Source organism: Blennius ocellaris (assembly GCF_963422515.1).
Source record: "Blennius ocellaris genome assembly, chromosome: 12".
Taxonomy (NCBI): domain Eukaryota; kingdom Metazoa; phylum Chordata; class Actinopteri; order Blenniiformes; family Blenniidae; genus Blennius; species Blennius ocellaris.
In genome coordinates this window covers 15135266-15155852 of record NC_137661.1, presented here as the reverse complement: position 1 = coordinate 15155852, position 20587 = coordinate 15135266, and the positions used below count along the sequence as shown (strand labels likewise).

The following is a 20587-nucleotide window of genomic DNA, read 5'->3' as shown; positions in this document are numbered from 1 at the left end:
TCTCCGGGGACCCGTAGTGGCTGCCCCAACACCAGCTCCGCAGACGATGACTGGAGATCTTCCTTCGGAGCCGAACGCAGGCCCAACATGACCCATGGCAGTCGGTCAGCCCAGTTGCTGTCTGTGAGTGTGGCTCGGAGCGCGGCCTTCATTGTGCGATGGAACCTCTCACAAAGTCCATTGGCCTGTGGGTTGAATGCCGTCGTCCGGTGCAGCTGCACTCCCAGGCCTTTAGCCACCTCTGTCCACAGCTCAGACGTGAACTGGGAGCCTCTGTCCGAAGTGACGTCCAAGGGCGTGCCGAACCGTGCCACCCAGGTGGCTATAAAAGCGCGAGCCACCTCTGCCGACGTTGTTGAAGCCAGCGGGACCACCTCTGGCCACCTGGTGGTCCTGTCCACCATGGTGAGGAGGTGAGTGAAGCCTTGGGAGGGAGGCAGCGGACCCACCAAGTCCAGATGCACATGGTCAAACCTCCGTTCCGGGACCAGGAACGGTTCTAGGGGGGCTTTGGTGTGACGCTGTACCTTGGCCCGCTGACACGCCACACAGGAGGCTGCCCAGCTCCTGACGTCCTTCTTGAGGCCCGGCCAGACAAACTTTGCCCCCACTAGCTTCACCGATGCTCTCACGCCTGGATGCGATAGGGCATGAACAGCATCAAAAACCTGCCGTCTCCAGCCAGCAGGTACCATGGGGCGGGGCTGACCTGTAGACACGTCGCAGAGGAGTGTGGCACCATCGTCGTGGAACAGCAAATCCTGCAGTTGTAGACCTGTGGTGGCTGTCCTGAAGGCCTGGATGTCAGAGTCCACCTGCTGGTCGCTGGCCATGGCAGTGTAGTCCACCCCAAGGTGCACAGAGTCCACGTGTGCCCGGGAGAGGCAGTCGGCCACAGCATTGCTTTTTCCAGCCACGTGCTGAATGTCTGTGGTGAACTCGGAAATGGCAGAAAGGTGGCGCTGCTGCCGCCCAGACCATGGCTCCGAGGTCTTGGACATGGCGAAGGTGAGGGGCTTGTGGTCCACAAAGGCAGTAAACCGCCGACCTTCCAACAGGAACCTAAAATGGCGGACAGCGAGGAAAAGAGCCAAAAGTTCTCTGTCGAATGTGCTGTACTTCCTCTCGTTGTCGCGCAGTTGTTTGCTGAAAAACGCCAGAGGCTGCCAGGCTCCAGCCACCCATTGTTCACATACTGCGCCCACTGCGTAGTCCGAGGCATCGGTGGTGAGCGCTACCGGTGCCGTGGGAGATGGGTGGGCCAGCATGGCGGTGTTGGAGAGCGCAGCCTTGGCCTTTTCGAAAGCCAGGATCCTCTCTGTGGACCAGTTCACGTCCTGCTTGGCCTTTCCGCCCCTCAGGGCTTCATAAAGAGGCCGCATCAGCTGAGCTGCATGTCTGATGAAGCGGTTGTAAAAGTTCACCATGCCCAGGAACTCCTGCAGTGCCCTGATGGTCTTTGGGCGTGGAAAAGCAGTGATTGCTTTCACCTTAGCCGGTAAGGGCACCACTCCCAGTGCTGCCACATGGTGGCCCAGAAAGTCAATCTCTGAGAGTCCAAAACAACACTTAGCTGGGTTCACGATCAGTCCATGCTCCTGCAGTCTTTCAAAAAGCTGACGCAGGTGTAGCAGGTGCTCCGCGGGCGAGGCGCTGGCCACCAGGATGTCATCCAGGTAGATGAATAGGAAAGGTAAGCCCCTTAAGACGGAGTCCATCAAGCGCTGGAACGTTTGTGCTGCACCTTTCAAACCAAATGGCATCCGCAGAAACTCAAATAGTCCAAAAGGTGTGATCACTGCAGTTTTGGCTACATCCTGCGGGTGGACTGGCACCTGGTGGTAGCCTCTCACCAGATCCACCTTGGAAAATATTACCTTCCCTGCCAGGTGGACAGAAAAGTCTTGGATGTGCGGAACAGGGTACCGATCATGTGCCGTGACTGTATTAAGGCGTCGAAAATCCCCACAAGGCCTCCAACTCCCATCAGATTTTGGGACCATATGCAAGGGGGATGCCCACGGGCTGTCAGAGCGCCGCACGATACCCAGTCTCTCCATAGTGGCAAACTCCTCCTTAGCAATCGCCAGCTTTGCCGCATCCAGTCGGCGGGGGCGAGCAAACACCGGCGGCCCAGCCGTGGGGATATAATGTTCCACTCCGTGTTTGACTACGGCTGCTGAAAACGTGGGGACTGTCAGTTCAGGAAACTCTGCCAGGAGCCGCTGGTACACATCCCCCGAAGCCAAGATATTAGCAAGGGACACCGCTTCTCCTTTCCCCAACGTGCAGGAGAAGGAGGAGAATGAGACGGCGTCCACTAGGCGGCGATTCACCATGTCCACCAGGAGTCCATGCGCACACAAAAAATCTGCTCCCAGGATGGGCACGGACACAGCAGCCATCACAAAATCCCATCCGAACTGACGGCCATTAAAACACACATTCACGAACCTGGTGCCAAATGTGCGGATGGAAGTCCCGTTCGCAGCATCCAGAGGCGGCCCTTTACCGCCGCTCTCGACGTCGGTGAAGGAGGCGGGAATGATGCTCCGCTGGGCCCCGGTATCCACGAGGAAGCGCCTCCCGGATACAGAGTCTTTAATGAAGAGCAGCGTTCCGATGTCCCCGGCGCTCATGGCTGCTAACGAGTGCCGGGTCTGGCGTTTCCCTGCACAGAGAAGGAGCAGGGCGGCGTGCAGCGCTTGGCTCTGCTCCCGAACCGCCGGTGAAAAAAACACAGCTGGTTGTCATTCCTGCGCCGATCCGTAATCGTCCCGACCGCAAACTGCGCTTCCTCCTCCGGCCGGTGTTCCGGTGGCTCCGGCAGGACTGCATGCACTCCGTACTGCCGTGATGCGAGCAGGAGCTTGTCTGCCTCTTCCGCCAGCCCCCGATAGTCCTTTGTGTGCACGAGTGGAGAACTCGCCAGCGCCGTGCGGACCGGAGCTGGGAGTTGACGCAGAAACAGGTGGATAAACAGGAACTCCGCGTCCCCCGATCCCCGCAGCGCCAACATGTTCTCCATCAGCTCCGTTGGTTTACTGTCTCCCAAGCCGTTGAGAGACAGGAGACGCTCGGCTCGCTCGGCGTCGGGAATCTGGAACAGCCGCAGGAGCAGAGTCTTGAGGGCGGCGTACTTTCCTTGCGCCGGCGGGTCCCGGAGCAGCCCCATCACTCGGCGGGTGGTGGAAGAGTCCAGAGCTGCCACGACGTGGTAATACTTGGTGTCGTCGGCCGTGACTCCTCGGAGGTGGAACTGCGCCTCGATGTGCTGGAACCACGGTTCCGGATGATGTGGCCAAAACTCCGGTAATTTTACCGCTGCGGCGTACACCACGGGCGCACCGGCCGCCGCGCCGCCGGGGATTGCACTGCTGCTGGCTTCGGTCGACATGTTCGCTTGTCAGGGTCACCAATGTGGAGGCGGAGAAAGAGGAGACGGACGAAGGAGTCGAGTCGCTTTTTCCTTTATTTTCTCCAACCGTCTGACAGTTCACCTGTCAGATAACCAACCCCCTGTGTCACCGTACTACCCCTTATAAACACCTCCCACTATCAACACCACACCACGTGCCCGACACACCCACTCCATTCTGGTTGGGAGAACCTCCCTCTCAGGTGCACACCACAGTGTAATCATTACGATATCATGATTGTATTAGAAAGTTATTCAGACACCAAAATGGCTCAAACAAAGAACCTAAATTAGGAATCAAAAAGGTCCTGATCAATGAGAGGCAGAGGTTAGCCCGGCATCATTGGGCCCAAACAAAAAAGAACCAGACAGTCAGAAATTGGAAGAAGAGTCAAGTCATCAGATCGGTCCAAAATACAAAATAAATAAATAATGCAACAACATTTCTGCTTTACAATGATAGGAAGAGCAAACATCGAAGGATCAAAAAGCAAGGTCGCTATTCATATTTGCTTGTGTCTGTCGAATGCAGACACACCTTTTGAAACACTAAAGATATCTTTGAAAAATATTTAATGATATTTGAGATTATGATAAACTTAAAGGGCGTCCGATAACTTTTTTCCCACCACTGTACCTAAAAAAGCAAAAATAAAGTCCTGACCTGCATGGTTTCAAAGTAATTCATACTTTTCAAATTCTGCCATGGGAGATCTGTGTAGTGTTTATATCTCACATATAGGCTGAATTTATCTGAGCCTGAAAGGGTCTGAAGGATGAAGATAGCATGAACAAAGCTGACAGGGAACGAGATGAGAAAAGGATTTGACATCTCCAAAGCCAGGTATTAAGAGAGCTGCCAGACTCAGAAGTGCATACACAAGCAGGCCGACACACATTAAAGTTTCACGAGTCCCAGGTCCCAAGAATGTCCTGTCCCTCTCCCCTCCCCGATCCCTCTTCAGTCCCTCACCACTCCCCGGCGTTGGACCCGCAATTGGATGTCCTCAGTTTGCCGGCCGCATTGCTCCTCCTGTGACCCTCGCATCAGACAGCCTCTGTCCTCTCTCATTTTACTCCTAGTGCCCTTTACAGGGAACACAGAAGTTGTACCTGTCCCCTGTGCTGTCCCCAGATCCAGGGGCTGAAAGCGCCTCAGGGTTGGCGCCAAAGCCCCACCCGAAATCCTCCACTTTTGAGTGTACCGCAAGTCATTTAAAGGGGCAGGGCTGTTCACTTTGTTCACCCTCAGTCGGAGTTCAAGCAGGTGCAGCAGGTTCAGCGCTGCAATGCTGACGTAACAGGGTTATCCAGGACTTAAAGGGGCTTCTCTGTTTGACAGCTTCCCTTCTATTTTTCAGCTGCGCAGCTAGCCAACCAGCCCACACACACTGCATGCTGCAGTCCACTGGCCCCAAGGCTCAGGGAGCCACCATGAGGGGGAGGTTTACGTATGTACGTACGTGTGTGTGTGTGTGTGTGTGTGTGTGTGTGTGTGTGTGTGTGTGTGTGTGTGTGTGTGTGTGTGTGTGTGTGTGTGTGTGTCCCTGAGCTTCTATGTGGGCAAGTGTGTCTGGTGGAAGCGGGGCCTTGGGAGCTGAGAGTGGGAGCCTCCTGACTGCAACAGTGGCTGCTACCTTGACAACCCAGGAGGGAGAGTTGTGTTGAATGAGTGAGTGGGAGAGGGATCTACAGTAGATATGTGTGTGCGGGGGACGTGGCTCTGTTTATGAATTTAGTTATTTAAATGGACTCAACACATGCAACATGATTTGCACTTACCCTACGCTAGTGTTCAAAGCACTGCACCCTTTTGTCTGCTTTGTCTTTCTTTTGAGGTTTTTTTTATTTATACTTTACACACTCCCTGTACACCTTTCCTATTGAGTCTTAAAGGTAAGTGAAGTGTATTTTGACAGGAAGCTGTTGACAGGGCACCTTTTCGAATGCCGGGGAGTGCCGGCACATCAAAAATAATACAACCTCAAGTTGCTGCAGCAGCAAGCGGTGAAACGTCAGGGGATGGGAGCAATAAATGTGACACATTTATTTTGACAAATTCACATGTCTTCCTCATGGTAAAATGTTGCTAAATATAAGACTGATTTAAGACTGAACTGATTTGCCTGATTCGAAGTAGAGGGACAGCCAGACCTCTCAAATTGTTGTCATCTAAAACTAGTAGCTGTTATGATTCCTGCCCGCTGAAACTCCCCCTCACCCTTTTTGATGCTTCTGTCCCCCCGTGACTTCTGAATGACAGCTGCTGACAGTGTGTGGGACTGCAAGGACAAGTGAAGTGTTTCATAGATATCATTCAAAGGTCCCTTCCCACAGATTTTTACACATTTATGCACTTTTTTGTTTTCTTATTTTTATGCAAATATGTAAACTACACATGCACAGAAGACAAAACAGTGAGTAATTAAAAAAAAATAATAATATGAACAATTGCTCAGTAAAATTTCACTTTGCTCAAGATACAAAATTATAATATCCGTTTTGACAACAGCATGTCAGAAGTTGGAATTAACTTTTCCAGTAAACGGCCACATAATTTTGCTACTATTATTATGAACAATAGACCGCAGTGAGTAACAGTGCAATTGTATTTTCTTGCAGCTTTGTATTTTATTTGAGAGCTCCTACTTTAGATCAAAGAGCCTATAGAGTGTTGTGTGTTGCGCGAGTGCGTTCATCTCCTGCTATCATCAGACAAGATGCTTTCATGTCTGCAGTACGGGGCTCTTAGTCACATAATACAACCAAAGACACCGAATAATGACAGGCAATATGGACTGAAGTCTCTCATGTGGACACATGATTGTGTGTCACACTGTATCTCTCAGTCATACATGAACATTTTTTTAACTTGATCAGAGTATATTTTGCTGTTTCACACGTCTGTCGTGACATGCAATTTTGCATCCATTAGTATGTCAAATTATATATGTATCCTTTTTGTGTGTGTGTGTGCGCGCGTGTGTCTGTGTGTGCGAGCAAGCGAGTGCGCAGAGGAGAGAAAGGAAAGGTGAAACGACATAGTGGTGGCAGCAGGCAGGACACCCGCTCAAAGTACTCTCATTTTCTCATCTCACATATTGGGCAACCTGCTGCTGCTCAGGAAACAAATAATGGCTTAGTCATAACTCGCCAACACACCACAGCGCTACTCAGTAGAAATAGCAGTGATTTTCCCAGTGAAAAAAGAATGCCCACCTCCCTGTACAATTCATGTCAGCATGTACAAAAGGAGTGCAGGACGATTCAAATTAGCCCTCGCCACTTTTCTCCGTCACCCTGTGAGGTTAGTCTGTTAGTCAAAGTGGACATGTGGCATAATGTGATGACTGCAGTACACTGTGATTTCAGTCTTAAAACCATTGAATGTCCACTGAAAATTTCAGTCATGCAATTCATGGCACAAAAATAGAATCTTTGTGTACACACAATAGCCGTCATTCTGTATCAATGTAAAACAGAAAATCCACACATGAATCACAGGAAGCTGATACACTAGCTATTGTCTAATGTGTGTAGTTTCTATTTTTTTTAATATACCCCAATCACTCATAACACAATAATCACTGAGAGATGAGCTGAAGCACCCTGATTAGGTATTTTTATGGTACCTATTAGTCGCTGGGAGCAAATTAATGTTTGGTCCACAAAGCCGATGTGTCAGAATCAGGAAAGGTGTGATAGTTTGAAAATGAACAAATTCTAATTACTGGAGAATTGGGTCAAATTTAATTCCAATTAAATAGCACCGATCACAACATTCCAATCTCTTTTATAAACATGGTATTTTAAAATCAACACAAAAATGAAGCCAACAGTTGCATATGAGGAAGCTTATACAACAGTTTACATACTAAACTCCATTTCAGCAGGAAGAAAACTGCAGACTTAAAGGTGGTTTTCTCCTGCATCAGTTGGGTCAAGAAGATAATGGGAGATAAAAGGATAGGACATAGAATGACGCATAAACTTACATTATACAGTAAACTGAACCATGAGATGGAGACTTGATAAGTCTGGAGTCAGAGCACCTCCGGCTACAGCTCTTGTTGGGAGTTTCCATTCTGCGGTGATAAGTGTTTATCAAAAGTGGCCCGAGAAAGGAAAAGCTTTAAAAAAAACAAAAAAAAACAAGTTAGGGTAGCCAAGCAGGGATCTTTGCAAATGAGAAGTGAAGGCTGGCTTGTGTGATCTGATGGGTAAAGGTATGACTCATTAGTGTATGTGCTAAAAGTTGTATGTAAATAGTCATCAATAGAAATTGTAGTATTTTTGACCCAAATACATTATGACGCCTGTATAAAGTGTGCCAGCAGTTTGAATTATGTTGTCAAAGAATGGCAATTGATTGTTATATCACAAAATACACCTTTTTGGTTTAGTAAATTAACAATGAATTCTCAACAAGCATTTTGAGTTTTGTGAAAATTGTAAAAAAAAATAATAATAATAATAATGTCACAAGTTTTCTGATTACAGGAACGTACTACAGCTCTTACTCTATAAGAAAAAAAGCCTTTGACATCTGTCAGCAAATCCTCTAGGATTAACTGTATAATTAAACAATATCCCACATCCAACCACAGTTTACTGCTCTGCGTGATACAAGCAAAATGTGACGTGACGTTAGAAATAGATGTCGAATTAAGTTTCATTCTCAATGCTTCATTCCATCTCTGCTTTACTTCACTGTACACTGTGTATTCTATACTTTAAAGTGAGCGGCAATATTCATCATAAACATAAAATTCCCCTCCAGATTCAAATCAACCGTTAAACTTGCATTTAACTATTCACACATTTACTAAAAGTCAGTGCCTCTTTTTAACGATTTATTTTGTGAAGATGGTTATAAGTTCAGTTCTCATTCAGTTGTTCAAGCCTTCACCCCTTCAAATAAATCAAGTAAATTTGACCGAGTGATGTCATAAATCTGCGGATGGACCTCAGACCTTCCAGCTCGCCAGTTATTATGCTGCAGCATTACATTTTAATGGCGCCCGAGCGGAATGAGCAGAAACAAAACTGCTGCAAAGATTATAGAAGTTGTTTGGAGTCATGTGCAATTGAGAAGTTGGCAAATGGACCCCTGAGACAGATCTGACCCCATGCTACAGTGCGACAGTCACATTTTAGCCATAACCAAATGTAATGGCTCCTTCTAGCAAACCTAGATGTTTAAATTATATCCTCTGCCATTTTTATAATTTGATGTGTTTCATTAGAAATAATTTTTTTCTTATTCTAGTTGTTAGAGTTGGTGGAGGATTTTTATGTGCAGGACAGTAAGCAGCTGAAAAAAGAAATCAAAGACAAGTGAATATCTTACCTCATTAAAAGGCTATTATGCAGAGCAATGCATCATTTGTGTTCCTGTTTTAATTGACAATTAAAAAATATAACTTAACGTATCCATTAAGGTAATTGATCAGCACATGGCAGATTTCACTGTTAGCTATAACTCCATTAGATGCTATTCATCATGACTTTTTAATAGCTTCTCTGTGTTGCCTTGGTTGTAGTGCGTAGGTTATTTTTCTGTAATTATACAACTCCAGTAGACTGAGTGTGTCTTAAAAATATCTGAGGTTTTTTTTTAGACTTCCCAGTTAACGGAGGATTTAAAAAAAAAAAAGAAAGATAAATGGTGACATTAAATTGATGGATGAGACTTACTGTATTTTCCCTGCTGTTTAATGTCTGGATTTCACTCTGCTCAGAAGCTTTTCTATTGAAAATGGTTGCATATCTGAAGCCTTTTGTGGTGTTCTCTATAAATGACAACTTTGATAGCACACTAAAATGTTCTAGATTTTAGAGACAACGTTGACACGGTCTATAGTCAGGAGAATATGCTGTTTCGGTGAGCTACATTTTTGCAGTTTTCTGTCAAGTACAGTGAATTTTCTAATTGCAGCTGAGACTTGTTAACTGAGGACGGAACTTTTACATGACTTTGGTAGTTCTGCACTTCTAAAAATTAGGCAAACATGAAACTAGATGCGTGTCATTTTAAATTCTTATATTGTGGCAAAAACAGGCTGGGGCCAAACATTAAAAGGCTTAAATCAATCTTTTGATATTGGTAAGGTTCACGAAATAGAATATCTCGTCTTCAAGCAACAAAAACAGCAATGCGAGCCACAAGCGCCTTTTCACCTCACCGTCCTGCTGCGAGGACATACTGTTTGTGTTTGTTTATGTGAGCCACTGTGATGGAGTGATTACATGATTACGTGTATACGCATGCACATGTGTATACATCTGCCAGCGTGATGTGTTGGCGTCACTTCTCCCACCCATCAGTGCAGATACGAGGCATGCCAGGCAATCTGCCGGTGGCCCCCTGCTGTTAGCTGCTCTGTAGCAAGCTGGATATAGTGGGTGGAATCCCCTTCTGGAGCTCCTATGATGCTGCAGGCAGATGTCTCCTTCTGTCTACCCTCATCTACCCGCTCACCTGGGGAACGATGCCAGCCAGCGAGCCTCGCTTCCAAACTCTTCCTTCCGGCCCTGGAGGACTTTCAGCCTTGCCAGAGAGGGAGTGAAGACGGGAGTGGGAGTGTGACGTTATGCCAGTGCCAGCCTAAGCTCCCCATGTTTACCACATACACACCCAATTAAAGTGTACATACATAAATATCATTTCTATACAGCAGCTACTGAATACCAGCTCATTCGAGTTGTAATCAGAGTAAATACAGCATTGTGTTTGTTTTAAGACCGTAATCCAATGCTGAGTCACATGCCCACATCGACATAACAATGCACACACGCAAAAGTTTACAAATGTAATCTTACATACTGGTGTATATAAAATTGTATATAGCTGAACATACATGTGAAACATCAGCAAGAAAAGCATAATATACTGTGGTTGGCGTAGACTGCTCAATGGGTAGTAAGCGTCTTGGTACCAGTACGACATAGAAGACCAAACAACATAGAAGAGTTTTCCAAGGCGTAGGAACTTAGGTGTGCCCATTCCAATTGTTAAGAATATTGGGCATCATCCTACAACATATTTGTATTCTTGTCATAATTTTCTTCACTTCTTACTGACGATGGGTCTGTGCAAATGTGTAATATCAGAGTTAGTGAATGTTTTTAACTTCAGATAACTGTAAAGAACTCTTGCAAGCATGGCGTATATTTACGAGTACATATGTGAGGAGGCAGTCCCAATAACTGAATGTGTTTAATCATAGCCCCAATAACTTCATTTGACACTAAACATGCCAGGAAGTGTTCATTCAAAAGGAACAACGCAAAATAAAAAAAACAAAAGCCAAATAAGAGATGATTATCAGTCTTTCTCACAAAGAATTAAAAAAATTATAATTTTGAGCAGAGTCGGCTGTGGAATAAATGGGCCGCAAAATCCATACTGTAGGAAAACTAACAATTACTGTGAATGCTGTATCGTCTCTCACTCGTACACAGTGGTGGGGGACAGAATCTGGACCATCAAAGGTGATGTTTCCTGGTCACTCATTACATCTGATGGTGTTAGATGTGGGTTTTTCGGGAGGACGGGAGGCACCTAAGAGTGGGTGTTAAATAAATAAAGACTACACGATATTAGCAACAGAAATAATTCTTTTGCCTGCCTTAATGGCGACGTGAAAGTGTTGAGCAGCGTGTATTACCAGGGAGACGCTGAGATCAAAGGAGAGACAGGCACACAAAATGTGGAATTTACTATTAGTAAGTAAGTTACCTACTATTGCTTGTTATTACATAATTTGATTTGTAAAGTTGAAACAGGATATATAGTAATGATCTGCAATTTATATAGGATTTTTAAAAGTTAGAATTCATTTAAATACATTTTAAATTTTAATGTTATCCTTATTTGAATAAGAAAATGGACCCAATAACTGCAGACTCGTGCTTTTTCCATGAGGCCCAGTGTTTAAAGGCAGTGTTGGTCTTGCTATGAGTATAGATTGACAGGTTAATTTTCTTTCATTCAGTTAATTGTTTTGACATGCGTCCCCCTCCTCCACATTAATAATGTCCTCCTTTGTGTGTTTAAACTCCAACCAAAAAAGAAAGGTTACAAAAATAATCGAGAAAGTTATATTTAAACCTATCACCACACACACACACACACACACACACACACACACACACAGACAGACAGACAGACAGACAGACAGACAGACAGACAGACAGACAGACAGACAGACAGACAGACAGACAGACAGACAGACAGACAGACAGACAGACAGACAGACAGACAGACAGACAGACAGAGAGAGAGAGAGAGAGAGAGAGAGAGAGAGAGAGAGAGAGAGAGAGAGAGAGAGAGAGAGAGAGAGAGAGAGAGAGAGAGAGAGAGAGAGAGAGAGAGAGAGAGGTTAGTTATAAATAGCAGGAGTCTCTCCAGGATGGCAGGTTTTTAATTAACAATGGAGGGTCTGATAATCCACAGTTAATCCAGAGGAAAAGAGGGAGGAGAGGAGCGAAGAAGAGAAAATCATCAGCTGTTTGATGTTAGGACTACAAGTCCCTCCTGGCCCTTTCACTGCTGTCTTCTGAGCTGTTCTTCTGCGTTGTGATATCCATAGCCCAAAAGTATTTATTTTGTGAAACAGCCATGCTCCATATTTTGTGATTCACTTTGTCTCTGACTAACCGCTGTCTGTTCCTATTAGTGTGAATATGCCACTCCTCTTAAACTGACTGCGAGTCTTCGGGCTGCTGTCGGGTGCCAGTGGATGGAGGCTGTTTGTTGAAAACTAGCAGACTGAAGGCCCTGATGGCTGCAGGCGTCCGCTTGAAGTCCTAAGCCTGTTGAAAGGCTTGATGCATTGGAAGAAACACTGGGAGATGTCAGGCCTGCTTTACCCTCAAAGGGCGTTTGCTATCTAACACAACTGAGTTTTTTGGGGAGTGGGGTGGGGGTAGGGAGAGGTTGCTCTGCGTGTTTTACACAGTTGAAAGGACAAAAGCGAATTTGTTTGTTACCATTGTGATAGTTTTGCTTCGGTTCACCTTTACTTCGTCGTTCTTTATGTCACCCTCTTGTTTTCATCTATTTATCTTCTATTAGGGTACAGCGTGAATAGGTCACCAGTCTACAGATTAACACAGAGGCACACACAACCACATACACTCAGAACTACTGGAAATTTAAAATCCTAAATGAATGTAGCAGCTATGCTTTTTGGGTTGAGGGATGAACCAGCGATTCTTAGAAAACCAATGCAAACACAGTAAAAACAAACCAACACCATATAACCATCAGACAGTGAATAACTGATGACAGTACTATAGCATTACATGACTTATGATATCCAGTTATTTCATAAAAACGTCCAGAAAACAGAGAAATGGTGTTATGTGCCAATATAATAGTCATTGCAGTGGACCCCAGGACTTCTGCAGTCTGACCTGATAATCACAGATCAGATTCAAGTGTTTCACACATTTGTAGCATGAGCTTCTTAGTTCCATTGCAAACAAACAGTAACATTGAAAGACTGCCAGATAGTTATCTTGGAAAAAGAGGCATCAGTACTCGCTCGTTGTTTATTTAATGACAGTTTTTTGACCATACTTTTTTTTTTTTATTCATGAATTCATTAATTTATTTATTTCAGGGAAAAGCATTCCACAGTGGAGCACAAGGGAGACAAAAGTCATCACATGGTTCATGACGTGTCAGATCAATGTACTTTTAACATAAAAAAAGCTCCACTTTTGTCTTAAAGAGAGTGGGAAGAAGAAAACGTATTTAATCCCACCCCATTTTCAATTAGTATTATGACACAATGCACTTCACTGCTACATCTTACATTTTTCTGCAAACTCTGGACTCAAAACTGATTGAATCATCTATACAACAATATTAAATTAATCATATGACAGTAACATAAATAAAACATCCACATATCAACACTAGTAGACAGAGTATTGATATAAAATTAAAACCCACATCTCTATACTGTGACCAGACCTGATGTTTATATAAGTTAAATCAAATTAATTCTTAGATATCCAGCACAATAATTATTTTCACATAGAATATCTGATATAACTGATATAGTTTTTAGTTTTTTTTAAGTTTAATGCTTTTTTCTTCCTGGATTTTGATCATTCTCATCATTAAAGGGTCCCTGAAATAATTCTATTAAAATACACCAGTATTTAGCATTATTTTTCCCCCTTTCGAATGATATATGACACACCAATGACAATCACACCACTATCTTGCTCTTGAGCGCCGAACGTCTAAAAATGCCTTTAAATCTCCCGCCCTGTGAATCTGACCTAGTTTTCCCAACTTGCCGTAGTTTTGCGCTGTGACGTATGAGGAGTTATTTACTTCCGCCCACAACAGCTGATCGTAGTGTCTTGTTTACATGTGCTCTGCATTATCGCGTTATTTAGCAGTTTTTTAGAGTCATGCCTAAGCGTTGTGTTGCGGCTGGGTGTTCCCAAATGCCCAGTCCGTCTGTAAGTGTCCATAAATTCCCAAAAGATGAAACTTTGAGGAGATTATGGACAAAACAAGTGCAGCGCACTCGCTCCAACTGGACACCAACAGAGGCCTCCTATCTCTGCAGTCAACATTTCACGGATGACTGTTACGAAACAGCACCCGCAATCCGAGAGTCACTTGGTTTTGATGTGAAGAGGAAACGTATCCTGAAACCTGGTTCTGTCCCCACCATTTTTAAACGGCTTTTTAACGGATTTTTAAACCCAACCTTCAGTAAGTCTTTTTAAAACCTGCTAAAACTTAAGACAAATAGACCAATAAACTTTGCAAAACACCCACTCTGACACAAGGGTAAATACCCGGTCACGCACAATATGTGCACACGGGTAAATACCCGGTCACGCACACGGGTAAATACCCGGTCACGCACAATATGTGCACACGGGTAAATACCCGGTCACGCACAATATGTGCACACGGGTAAATACCCGGTCACACACAATATGTACTCACGGCTCAAACATGTATGGTTGAACGCCTTGATTTTCTTCTAATTCTTCCTCCGATGATTCCTCTCCTTCATCTTCGTCCAAAACCAACGATACGTCACTTAAATCTTCGCTAACATCGCTCCTAGGTGCTTCTGTATCGCCAAACCCCTCCATTCTTCAATCAGCTGATGTTGTTTTGGCTGGGACATATAACCCCTCGTACGTCATATCCGGTCTAGCTCAGGCGGCTCACATTTATGGCCCGCAAATATACCGTCGTCTGCTGCATCATGTAAAGTCAATTAAAAGGGTCGGAATTCGGACTTTTATCTGGGAATGTTATATACCTTTCGAAAGCATATTTATTCTTCTTTCTAAAGATGAAATCTGAAAAACATTTCAGTTACCCTTTAAGTGTTGAATCAACAGAGAGGTGAAATAACAGAGACCTAGAGAGAGGCTGTCTTATTCATCATGTTTCATTGCACAAATATGGACAGTCACAACAAAGGAGGCTTCACATTGATGACTGAAGTCACACCAGGACTTTCTGTGCTCTGGGCAGAGAGTCGTACTGATCAGTTTCAGCAGTGATGAAGATATGTTGTAAAGGATGTTCTGGTTAAGGAATACATGTCGTCTGAAGTGGTGTCCATGGATGAGACTGAAAATTAACTGTTTTGGTTTTTCGGTGTCAGGAAGGACACAATAGTCAAAGATGGTCTATATTATTGGACTGCCTACCCGATAAGGCTTTCAAAACCTGGTTGGCAGACAGAGTGTAAGTTAATATATTAAAGGATTTAACTGTCTCGACGCGAGTGTAATGAAGGGAAGGGTTTTTTGTGTCAGGGTCCAGGAAAGCTGTGAAATAGCATGGTCCACTCTTGATATATCGCTGGTTCGTTAAAGGCAAACAATCAGGAATGGCAGTCACACACCTACTAGCACTTCTGCTTATGGGTAATTAAGACTAATTAAAGAAGAATGCATGTTTTGGACTGTGGCAGGAAACCAAATACTTGGAGAAAACACATCGATGCACACAGAAAGGACCGCAAGCCCAAAATCAAACTGAAGATGCTAACCGCTACACCACGAACCTAGTATAAATAAATTTTAAAGGTTTTCCCTTTTTTCTTTCTTTCTGGTGTTGCAGGACAGAGTCTGGGCTACGGCTTTGTCAACTACATCGATCCAAAGGATGCAGAGAAAGCCATCAACACATTAAATGGACTCAGACTTCAGACCAAAACAATCAAGGTAAATAACGCAATACACAGCTAAATGTGTTCGGATAATATTACACAACAAGCTACTTAAAAGTAATACAGCTGAAATGCGAGAAAGAAACACATGAAGATGTGAAACGCAATCAGTTTCTGACTGAAGTTTAAAAAGTTGTCGAGGTCATGTCAAATTTAAATTAAACACCTGCATTTCTTTTTTTCCGGCAAGCCCTTTCAGATAGCAATGCTGCTGGTGAATGTGCTGGAGGCTGAGATGGGATTAACATGCATGAGCCTCTGAAATAAAAAGACCATTTAAATCAAAGAGACATATCAAAAAGCTTGTGACTATAGTTGATATGCTAATTACTTTCTAAATGTCAAAATGTAAAGGTGAAATTATATAGATTTCCGTGAGCGAAAGGGAAGAAGCACGTCAATCATCACGTCTCCCAAAATAATTGAGGGCTCTTTTGTTGAGCTTTAAGTGGCATGACTAATATGCACACTTGGCTGTGGTTGTCAAAAGGTAAGATAGATAATTCAGCGCAAATGCTGTACAGATCTTTCTACAAAACTTCCTACTAAATTGGATACAAATAAAAAGATGAAGAAACTGATGTTTTATAACATTTCCATCAAATGTTCCGGTATCTTCCCTTGCCACCCCCTCTGCTCACTGCCTGCTGATATGTTGCTTCTAAGCTGGGCAGTAATCTGTTGCTTTGTAGTAATCCCTGGCTTCTCGCTTTCTGTCATCTGATCTAATCTAGTATAATCTAATCTAATAGGATGAGATTAGCCTGTTTACAAATAGAAACTGCCACAGAGATCGTCCTGCTTTTGCTAGAGAGCACACACACTGTACTTTGACCTTGATTCTGCGCTGAATTTCTGTCTCTTACCCAACAATAACTCATGTGAGACCTTTGAGTGAAATGTGATTTCTGTATTCTGAAATTTGGTCAGATTTTGAAGGCTTTCAAAATATAAATGTGTTTATAGCAGCTGCGCTTTTACAGATGTAGAAAATTGGCATATGCATTTGAGCACATGCATATATTAATGCAGCACTGCTCGTCTTTGACACAGAGAAGTAGCTACAAATGCTAGACAGTGTTTCTCATCAGCTTTGTGACAGTTTGGTATCTTAAGTGGGCTCTTGATTTTAAAACAGAAAAACTATATTTCCGTTACAATTCATCAAATATCCTTTCTATATTATTTACATGCAATTTCTATAACAGGCAAATCATAATATGGAAAAAGGCTAAACATTTCTGGATTAAAATCCCTTAAAAATGTTAGATTTCATTCCTGTATTTTCATGCATTTTCTGGTAAAAGATTAAAAAAATTAACCATGTTTGTTTCACATTTGATATTTTAAGTCTTCAGTCAGCCTGGTTGTGTATTTAACTGTTAGAGCAGGATATCTATTTGTATTTAATACAGAGTTAATTGAGCCCTCAAACATGTGACACCATTTCACAGTTAGAAATAGACCAAATTCAATGATGACATTTTCTGAAAATATTGTTATTAATAGTATATTTAGCATTCAATAATATATTTAGCATTCATCAATGGATAAATGAACAGTTGGTTAAAAACTGGGGAAATGTATTTTTATTTTATGGACTCTATAAATGTGCAATATGTAACATTTATAGTGCCACTTTTGTGTGTGACGGTGGGAATGAGTAGGAGTTTAATTCACTGTAGCATCCAGTCAGTCCTCAATCAAGCTCTTGTTTTTGTCAAAAAGCTTCATCATACATATTTATGGCTTCAGCAGCCTGCAATAGATGCCATAGTGACTTGCTACACAATCGTCAGGTACAATAAAAATACTCAAATCTCATGAAAAACACATCTTCAGGACGACCCCGTGACTGTTGAATCACATTTTGTGGATTATTTTTGGTTAATTTTGAACAGGATGCAAGCTTAGAAGCAGTTACATATTCAACCTTTAACGGGGAGTTTTGTGATTTTAAAAACATTGCAGAAGTTAAAAGTTGTTTACATTGTGCAAACTTGATGAGGGCCTTATTGAGTCTCGTAGTCTGAGTTCACAGATTTACACTCTCACAACACAAGAGGTTGCCTCAAGTTGTTGCCGAGATAAAGGCAGTGTTCGTAATGACAGAAGACAACTCCGCATCTCTGCCTTGTGCTATCACTCTTTTCACACTTCATTCCCTCCCTCCCACTGTCGTCTTTCCTTGCTTTCAGTCTCCACAACAGACTTTTAAAAAAAAAAACCCTGAAGGTAACAAGGTAAATTAAAAGGCAGCGCAGTAATTCTAAAATTAAGTTTGCCGCTCTTTCATGTCACACCCTTCCCACTCTCTGCCGCCACACTAGTGAGGAAACACTTGGCCCAGAGATTCACATGCTCTCAGGCGATGTGTCTCTCTGAAGTGTCTTTGAGTTCGGTTTCGCTGCTGCGGTTGCCTACACCATGACACTCCAGATTTTGTCAGCCACGGTTGCAATGCGGCTCTCCCACTGAGGTGTGAGGGGAAGCAGCATGCCAAAGGTGAGAGGAGCTCACAGTCGCACACGTGCAACATAATCTGAGGCACATTTATATAGCGTGTGCTTGTGATCACTTTAATCTTCACACTTACTTTTTCGAACTTCCCCACGTGCACACACACACACACACACACACACACACACACGTTCACTGATGTTTCACACATGCACCGCACCACACTAGTACACAATACCGCTCACAGCTTGAGGAGGTGTTGATGGATTAGACATCTGGAGTTGGCTGACAAGGAGAGAAAATGAGGGAGAGCTGTACAGAGAAGACAGAGGAGCAAAAAGGAGTCAGACTCTGGAAGAGAGAGAAAGGTTCAGTGAGGCAGCATGCAGGAAGGAAGGAAGGAAGCAGACAGTAAATATATCCATGCAGCAAAGAGGCGAAGTAAAGCGCGAGGACGAGGGAGACCGTGAAGCCCAGAAGAGAGAAGTGTTAAACAAATCAGATACGCCACAGCGGCCAGCTGTTCTCGTTTCCATTCTCTCGTTGGTAAAGGTTCACCAGGATTCCCGGGCTGTTGCTAAGGGATGTGACTGCGCATCTACCATATTTGCTTGACTTCAACCTTATTTGATGACTTATGTACCCCACATGTCAGAAGTAATGAAAGCTCTGCACGAGTGCTGCTTCAGTCAGCAGTAGCTGTAATAAGATTTATTCAACATTTACTGCAGCAAAATCAGGCCTACAAATATCGATGTTGCGGTGGCTCACCGGTGCTCACTGGTGATAGGGCACTCTGATGGGTGTGTCGTGAAAGATGTCTTTCGCATGTAGCATTTTCTGTGCTAATACACTTTATTTTCCCAAAAGAGAAACTGACATCTGCAAGGAAACATGTCAAACCCTCAACGTTCGTCCTGTTTTATACTTTTGTCAATAATTCAAGTGCTCCCGTCCCCCGGTTACCTGAAGCATCGATTCAAGGAATGTACTTTCTACCCAGGGACCAAAGTTGACTTTGCTTCTTCCAGCAAATGACTGGAGAACCCACTGAGTGTGATCTGCACCGAGTTCTTAGCCGCGAAATCTTTTCCTAACAGTGATAATCCCCAACATGCTCTAAGAAAATGCAGTCATATTCTCATCCCTGTGGGTCCAGTGATCCGCACCTTTGAATATTTTACTGCACACATCAAAATACCCCGACGTCTATAATCTTGTTTAGATTTTAATCAGTGACAAAATCACCAGAGCCCAAATTTACTTACACAAATCCTGAACTCTTGTTTCTTTTATTCTCTTTTTTTTTGTGTGTTTTTCTTAACCTCACAGGTGTCATATGCGCGGCCCAGCTCAGCCTCCATCCGTGATGCTAACCTGTATGTGAGCGGCCTGCCCAAGACCATGACTCAGAAAGAGCTGGAGCAGCTTTTCTCCCAGTACGGACGCATCATCACTTCCCGAATCCTCGTCGACCAGGTCACAGGTATCCATGGGGCAGCACCTCTTCTTTTTTCACACTTTAACACAGAAACACCTGATCAGTCACATTGAGCCGATGTGACTTGACTTTCTTCTGTTTATGTGGGAGGCTTCAGTTTGCCATCTATGACAAAGTTGTATTATTTAAGCTGTTATTTTTTTTCCCCCTTTGGATACATTTGTGTCACATTTCAATCCAAAATTGAATTCTTTGTTAAAAAAAAAAAAACTCATTTAAATATTATTGAATTAATGTGGTTGCATTCCAAGTTATTGCAGTGTGTTTTATTTTTCTTATCAAATCACAGCTCCCTGGTTTAATTTAGCAGTAGGTTAGATGAGCCAGTCAGTCTGGACTATTCAGACGGTAATATAATTTGCTCGAGGAAACTCTTTCCATTTACTGGGCTGTGGTTTGTCATGCTTTACTGTCAGTGGCACAGCTGTTTCAGAGCCATGAGATCAGTGATGTGACTGACTATGGGATAATTTATTAGTTTGAACTTTGTGCTGCTGCATCTACATAATAAAATAAGAGCAGATGCGATTGGAGACGTCGTTACAGCCCGTGCATTTAAATGTACCTCCTTGTTCTTTCTTTTACACTTGTGTGTCAATGACTTGATGGATTACTTGTGTCTACGTATTTTATCTTTTACAAGGACTAAATACTGCTAAACTAAGTAAGCATCAAGGCCAGCCAGTGTGTGGGCTAATACATAAAATCGATCATCTGTATATAGACTAGAAGTACTGTATGTGCAGGTGTCACTCAAGTGTGCGAGCCAAATAATTCTACTTTGTGATTATGACATGAAAAGAAAGTTGCTTTTCACTTTTTAATCTATACGATGGCCCAGAAGAGTCCCTGCAGTCAATAAGCCAAACATCCAAAAGCACCATTCAGGCATCTTTTACACCTGCTACCTCCAAGGTAGTGCTTCACAAATAAATGCATTGACAAAAATATAAAAACCTGCAGTAACAAAACAAAAGC

At 43.5% G+C, this 20587-nt stretch overlaps 1 protein-coding gene across 5 annotated transcripts in view; it reads left to right on the top strand.

The window, feature by feature from the left end:
* elavl4 (ELAV like neuron-specific RNA binding protein 4) overlaps positions 1-20587 on the top strand; it is a gene marked incomplete at both ends in the record, with an annotated part of 83842 nt that overhangs the window by 41692 nt on the left and 21563 nt on the right. For all 5 annotated transcript variants that reach the window (XM_080506702.1, XM_080506701.1, XM_080506704.1 and 2 more), the window contains 2 exons: positions 15540-15643; positions 19441-19594. In XM_080506702.1, coding sequence (XP_080362828.1) covers positions 15540-15643; positions 19441-19594 — 258 coding nt within the window. The remainder of the gene's footprint in view (positions 1-15539; positions 15644-19440; positions 19595-20587) is intronic.